The sequence below is a fragment of the Mus caroli genome, chromosome 14, assembly GCF_900094665.2.
Source record: "Mus caroli chromosome 14, CAROLI_EIJ_v1.1, whole genome shotgun sequence".
Taxonomy (NCBI): Eukaryota; Metazoa; Chordata; class Mammalia; order Rodentia; family Muridae; genus Mus; species Mus caroli.
Window position 1 is genome coordinate 19167098 of NC_034583.1, and position 7703 is coordinate 19174800.

General features: G+C 38.3%; 1 protein-coding gene across 1 annotated transcript in view; it reads left to right on the forward strand.

Annotated features, from left to right (window-relative positions):
• Dnah12 (dynein axonemal heavy chain 12) overlaps positions 1–7703 on the forward strand; it is a 184675-nt gene that overhangs the window by 120892 nt on the left and 56080 nt on the right. The window contains exons 44-47 of the mRNA XM_021181341.1: positions 1069–1263; positions 3562–3695; positions 4542–4704; positions 6042–6122. Coding sequence (XP_021037000.1) covers positions 1069–1263; positions 3562–3695; positions 4542–4704; positions 6042–6122 — 573 coding nt within the window. The remainder of the gene's footprint in view (positions 1–1068; positions 1264–3561; positions 3696–4541; positions 4705–6041; positions 6123–7703) is intronic.

Sequence of the window (7703 nt, forward strand, 5' to 3'; positions counted from 1 at the left end):
ACTATTAATGACTGCTTCTATTTCTTTAGGGGATATAGGACTGTTTAGGTCATTAATCTGATCCTGATTTAACTTTGGTACCTGGTATCTGTCTATACCAGACATGAATCCCTCCTGAGCAGCAGGCCTCAGGTCCGATCAGAAAGTGCTTGGTTACCCCCATAACCGCCGTGCTGCTCTTAGACCAGTGGGCATACCTTGCCTCCAGACTACATAGTTTTAAACTTAACACGATAGACTCAGATTCTATGTATTCTTACATAACTTGATTGGTTTTTTTCCACTTATTTTATTTTGCTGATCTTACCATAGCACATGGTAATGTCTTAATCGTTTTGTTTTTGTTACTTTAGTATGCATATAAACCTAACAGATTTTCCTTATGACACTGTATGTAGCTCATGTCCTTCCTCTGGACCTTCTCTTCCCCCTGAAACTCCCCTTTCTACTTTAAATTCTACATTTCAGAGAAAAATTTTTGGTATTTGGCCTATTTTTCTTTCCCTCCTATTATCTTCTCCTTCTCCTCAACCTTTCTGTAGTCTCCTTTCTCCACATTTCTACTGTACATCATATATATCATATATATTTATTATATATGTATAATATATACACACATATAAAATCTTAATTTTGCTTATAAGAGAAAGCATGCATTCAATATTTATCTTTCTGAGTCTGCTTTCACTTTGTTGTTTAAAAAGTTATGTAAAATCCAGTATAAAGGTTATAAGGATGTTTTGTGAGTTTTGTTTCTTACTGGTGGGCATTGCAGTAGCTTCTATTTTTCCTCTTGAAACCAATGCTGCATTTAGGCCTACATGTAATCTTGATGAATTTTTCTGATTTACTTGGTAAATTCTTGTCAGATATTTTATCTTAAATTGCAAAATTATAGTGCAGGCAGAGATTTTTCTAAGCATAAACTATATCAAAATCATCCCTTTTCATAAAAATAAAAATTTAAAGACAGTTAACATAAAACTGATATTCTAATAGTTGATAGGTGATAATCTCCTTATAGTAAATCTATGTTTATTTACAAGGTTTCTATTTTCTCTTCTGTAGGGTGTCCGTCCAGTGGCTCAGGCTGGCAATAAACATGGTGAACTCAGTCCCTTAGCCCTGTTTGCCTTCTTCGTGAACCGTTGCAAAGATAATCTGCACATCGTAGTGGCCTTTAGCCCTATTGGAGATGCATTCCGAAATCGTCTGAGACAATTCCCATCCCTCATCAATTGTTGTACTATTGATTGGTTTCAGGTTGGTTTTGCTTTATTTTGTTTTGTTTTGTTTTTAATGAGAGAACAGAGTTGTTAATTCTAAGAATTTTATCAAATTTATTTAAGCTTGACTAATATTCAGCAGTTATTTGACTAATAATTCATTGCTAATTAGTCATTAGCAGTGACTAATATTCATTGTTCAGTTAGTATGATGATGGGCATAGTACTTAGGAGAAGCTATAGTACTCACTTAGTAGGAGCTGAGAAGATGATGTGTTTCCTAGAAAGAGTTCATAGTCTAGACTAGAAGACATGAAAGGCAATAGGCAGGAAAAGGAAGACACATAACATTGATGTGCAAAGTGTATACTGAGGAAGAAAGAGAATTTCTAAAGTATTAAGATGAATCAGTTACATAAAAAGGTGATGTGGAACCATAAGATAGTGTTTGTGGGGGGGGGGGAGGGAGAGTGAATTAACAAAATATGTAATTACCTGTATATATTGTATAAATGGGATTAATACAAACTTCTATTATATAATTTTGTGTCAACTATGTATTATAATTTCATGTTAAATAACTAATTAACTCTTCCATTTAAGGAGAGTGTGTGTGTGTCCTCCTATAGAGCAGGCCTCCAGTTTAATCAAAAAGTGGCTGAAACCTTCACCATTGGGCCAGTAGCATTTTCCTCTAAGCTACACGTTTTAATTAATTTATTTTTAGTTTAATTTAATTTTATGTGTATGGGTATCTTGCCTGAATGTATGTCAGTGTACCACTTATGCCCAAGAAGGTGGAGAGAGGGCATCAGATATCTGGAACTGAAATTAAAGACAGTTGTAAATGGTTACATAAGTGCTGGGAATCAAACCTGGGTCCTCTAGGATAGCTAGTGCTCTTAAACACGGAGCCCATGCCTATAGGCCCCAAAATTTAATACAGAAAGGGGTGTGTGTGTGTCTGTGTGTGTGTGTGTGTGTAGAGGGAGGATTATGAATGGGTTTGGTCCCCATGATTATGGAGCCTTACAAGATCTTCACTTCACAAAGTGGGGGCCTTGAAGAGTCAGTGCTACAGTTCTAGTGTGAAGGCCACAAGGCTCAAGACCTTGAAGAGCTCATGTTTTGAGGTCTTCTGAATTCCGAAGTCAACAGTAAAACCAATGTGCCAGCCTGAGGGCAGTCAGAGAGGATTAATTGCCCCTTTATTTGGAAGAAGAGCAATACTGTTCTTTGGTTCAGGACTTCTAATTAAAAGAGGCCTGCTGACATGAGGGTAGTGGGTTGTGCCTTTGGGAAGCAGAGACAGGGGAGGATAGCTGGAGCTACACAGAGAAATCCTGTCCTGAACTCCCCATCCCCAAAAGGGAGGATCTTAAAATGCACACTGCCCTAAAAGGAAAGAATTAAAAGCATTTTGTTGAAACTGGGTGAAAGGAAATCTGGAAAATATTCTAACAAAAAGTAGAAAAGCATAAACTGTTTAATTAAATATTTAAAATGTTAGTTGTCAAATATCATTGTAGGCACTCCTTGCTTCCATGGGTTTTATTTCTGTCAAGGGTTGAACGGAAGCCAGTAACAGACAAACGAGTAAATGATGTGTGAGGTATTGGTTAGTAAGTTCTGAAGATAACACTCACCACAAGAGGTCATGTAAATAACAGGAAGGAGTTGTTCTAGACAGATCATCCTGGGAAGAACTTTATCATCGTCTGGGGCATAAACATAAAGGAAGTGGGAAAGTGAACCACATCACAGTCTGAGAAAAGAAGGGTCTGGTCAGAGGACACAGCAAGAGTATCGTCCAGGAGCAAGACCGCAGTTGGCATAGTTCAGGACAGAGCAGAAGAAAGCACTTCACTGAGGCAGAAAAGATTGGCAAAAAGAACTTTTGGGTAAAAAAAACCCAAAAACTTCAGTTTTGGAGTCATGATAGGGATTATGAAGGACTTCCAGTGACAGAAATCCAAATTAAAAAGGGTTTTCTCCTCTTTCTCATATGGGAGAAGGGTCTAGTAGATACTGAGCAGACAACATTGTCTATAGTGAACATGCTAAAATCAAGATGCCTAATGGACAACCATGTAGAGAGGTGGAGAAGGGGATAATTATGTTCTTAATATTCAACAAGTCTTTAGTCCTTATCGTGTGTCCTTGTTTTCATTTTAATGTATAAAAAAATCTAAAAAGCATCAGGCCCTGAGTCTATTTGATTCTCATTAAGCCTTAACCTCTTCATAACCCTAAACTCTTCCCCTAGGTTACGTCTCAACGTATATGCCTGCACTGAGGCTGCTCATCTTTAATACATTTTTCTTTCTCTTTCCAGCCATGGCCTGAAGATGCTCTTGAACGTGTAGCTGTGAATTTCTTAGAAACTCTGGAGCTCACTAAGGTTGAGCGACAAGAGATAGTCCCGATTTGTAAACACTTTCATACTTCCATTATGCGCCTTTCAGAAAGGTTAGTAATGATGATACTTTAAATTGTGCAACTTAAATGCCTTGTATTTTAAGTGCCTTGTATTTTCCACAAAAGTAATTTTGGTGTTATTTCTTTGTCTTCTAATTTTTCTGGTTATTTAATTAATTAAAACCCTCAGCTAACAAGCAATAGAAAGGATTTATTTTGAAGTTCTAAGAATGCCTCACAAAGATCTGGAAAATGAGCAGAAGTTAGAATCTGTTAAAAACACACAATTGTTTTCTGACATGCATCATTATGTGTGTTCTAACTATTGATCATCAACCCTTGTATCTAGAAGCATGAATTTAAGTGCTGTTATATTGTACATATAGAGTCAGTTATCCTGCATACTTGGCTTGGACAGTGGTGCCAGGAAGTATGCTGTAGTCTGCATCCTTGTATATCCCTGTATGTCCTTCCATGTATACAATATACTGGTCTTATACATTCAGTCAGCATGTAGCATACAGTATAACTCATACTTGTCCCATTTGCAGTCTCCTTTCCTGAGGCTTGCCTACCTCATACAATAGCTCAAGTGTCTTAAAAGGCTAGAGCCTGCTGGCATTTGACACATAGAAAAATAAAGACTGTATCTTTGTTTGCAGTAATTCACCTTTCGTAGGCATCCTTGATTTGTACTTTTTCAACATGTCATTATTGTCTGATTTTTTTTCAGATAAGAACTTTGAATTTCTAGAGTTTCATGAAGTTAAATACTTAACATGGTCTTCATAAACCTTAACCTCTATTCATAACTGCCTATCTTTAATGCTCTGCTGAATTTACACCACTGTGAAATCCACTATTAATGCTGTGATCTATTGCCTGACTCTTTTTCAGGTTCTTAGAAGAGTTAGGACGACATAACTATGTTACTGCGACTTCTTATCTTGAACTTATTGGCTCATTTCGGCAGCTTTTAACTAAGAAACGGCAAGCTGTCATGGAAGCAAAACAGCGCTATGTGAATGGACTTGACCAGTTAGCTTTTGCTGAGTCTCAGGTAAAGCTGATAAGCTGTTCAAAATAATAAAATATTCTGAGTCGGGTGGTGGTGGCGCACACCTTTAATCCTAGCACTCTGGAGGCAGAGGCAGGCAGATCTCTAAGGCCAGCCTGGTCTACAGAGTGAGTTCCAGGACAGCCAGAGCTACACAGAGAAACCCTGACTCCAAAAACCAAAACCAAACCAAACAAACAGAAAGGAAGAAAGAAAGAAAGAAAGAGAGAGAGAGAGAGAGAGAGAGAGAGAGAGAGAGAGAGAGAGAGAGAAAAGAAAAGAAAAGAAAAGAAAANGAGAGAGAGAGAGAGAGAGAGAGAGAGAGAGAGAGAGAGAAAAGAAAAGAAAAGAAAAGAAAAGAAAAGAAAAGAAAAGAAAAGAAAAGAAAAGAAAGAAAAGAAAGAAAAGAAAAGAAAAGAAAAACACTGATAAATGTAAGAGCTGTAAGAGCAGCTGTTTACTCTCAGTGTGTGATGTACAAGGTTCTGGGTTATGGACATCACATCCCTTGTCCCAGTTACTCTTTTACCAACTACAGGAGGTCATCAGTCTTCAAGTCCTCATTTTACAGAGAAGTAAGTGTTCAAATGAAAAGATACCATTAGAATGTACTTCCACGGGGAATGTTCAGTAGTCCAACTTTATGTCACTATATGCATTTTATGCAACAAGCATTAGAAATAGCTTGTAAGCAAGTCCCTTAGTGTATCACTTATCATTTATGAATGACATTTTCTTGGCTGATTCTGACAGAGATGTTTTAGAGAATGTGTTTAAGGTAGCATAAAGAATTCTGCCATGCTGGGGGCTCCGGAAAAAAATACAAAGAGGAGATTCACTTAGTTATTTGGGTTATAAATCAACCCACAAAAAATTTTTACAGAAACTCTTTAAGTTGGCCCAAACCACAGAAACTCGAATAATTTGTCATTTAAGAGTATAAGAAATATATCTTGGCAGATGTTAAATATGAAATGGGCTTTTTCTAGTGAGTTCAGTGCTATCAATAGTTATAGTTACTAGTGGGCTGCTGTTGTTGTTGTTGTTGCTGTTGTTATTGTAGAACACCATAGAATAATGGGATTACCTGAGCTGGTACCTTCCTCTCTGGGTGCATTTCCTCCACGGTTACTACCTTTTCCCAGTGCCTTGTGAATACCTAAAGATTCAAAGCCTTTTGTGAGAAGAACTGGATATGCCCTCATGATACTGTTAACCATGCAAAGAACTGGGGAAAATGAAGATTTTTCATGTCCAGAACTTTATGATGCATTTGCGTTTCTGATTTCCATATCAGCTATTATAGGAGGTACAAACCTAATGACAAACTGTCTGTTTAGGTTGGTGAAATGAAACTGGAGCTTGTTGAGTTACAGCCCAAACTGGAGGCTGCTAAAATTGAAAATGCACGTATGATGCAGGTATAGTATCGATATTTTTACTGATTCATGGGACAATCAAATACTGTAAAACGAGTCCTGAAAGTAATCCTTAACTCTTTCTCACTGGAACCTAAGGAGTTTGCACTTTGCTGTTGACTGGGAGTCTCACTGGTTCTACTTGTCTGTCACTTTTAAAGGCTGTTATGAAACCCAACTCCAAATAAAGTGACATGTATTTATATTTCCTCTTATTTTATTCTAGAACTGGCCTTTGTCTTCAAATATTTTATTAGTTCTTTCAGAATTTCATACATTGTATTTTAGCCACTTTTAATCTCCTCCCAGATCCACTCCCCATTCTATACCCACCCAACTTTGGGCCTTCATTTGTTTAACCCATTGAGTCCCACATATATACTCCTAAATACTAGAGAATGTTAGACCTGCCAAGGGGCCTGCCATTAAAGAAAGCTAATTCCCTCTCTCCCACCAGCTATCACTTTCCATCGCTCTTCTTCTGTTGTGTGAGCTTGCCTGGGGCTGGTGCATGCTGTCCTAGTTGTTGAGGTCACATATGCAACTCCTCTGTGTCTTTGTAGTCCTCTGCTGCCTCTGCCTCTCAAAGTCTCTCTACCCCTCCTCTGCAATGATCCCAACCCTTGAGAAGAAGGATGTGAGTGACTTAGAAGCGTCTCGGATGAGACTTGAGAGCTACATTGATCTTTGGTTATAACGAGAAATTGTTAGGATCAGCAAAGTAATAGTAACGGTTCCTGCCTACAACCCATGTGGTTCTCGGTCTCAATAACAGTGCCAAGTATGGGTTGCATCTTGTGACTCAGGTCTTAAGTCTTACCTGGCAGGGTTCTCAGCCGGGTAAGATTGATAATTACTTTTCTCTTCTGGTAACATGCACAGCACCAGCACTGTGACAGCTAGCCAGTAGGGATGAAGCTTCCAAGTTAAACACCAGCTTGATTTCTTCAAGCTCTATGCCTAATCCAGTGTGTGACGTCTTCAACAACAGGGTCTTAGCATTTAGTTCTGCAGAGTCACCCAGATCAATGGGAATAGCCTGCTGTATTTAAGTGTCTATGGAAACATATTGGCCAACAAGTCCTATAGAGGTAACGCGTTTCTGATATTGGGCCTTTTGTAGTGTCCAGTAGGGCCTTGTTAAGGGTAATTCCACTACGTATGTAAGTATGTATAAATTCTCTACGTATGCGGATGTCTCAGGAGGCTTCTGCAGCAGAAGCCTCTCTCTCTCTGAAAGTCTTGAGTGTTCATTGTTCTTCCTTGAATCTCTTTCCCTAACCCTACGGAACCCTTCCTGCAGCATCACCCTCCTTTCCCGTTTACATCACTGTGGTCAGTCTTCCCTCCTTTGAAACCCCTCTCCGCCTCCTTATTAATTTCCTGACACCTATGGGTGTTCTAAATGAGACCAACATCCACAACTGAGTTAGAAGATATGACATTTGTTTTTTTGGGTCTGGATTGTCACTCAGAATGACTGTCTCCAGCTCTATCCATTTGCCTTCAAATTTCATAACAATTTTCTTAACAGACCTTTCTTTTTTTATTAGATATTTTCTTCATTTACATTTCAAATGCTAT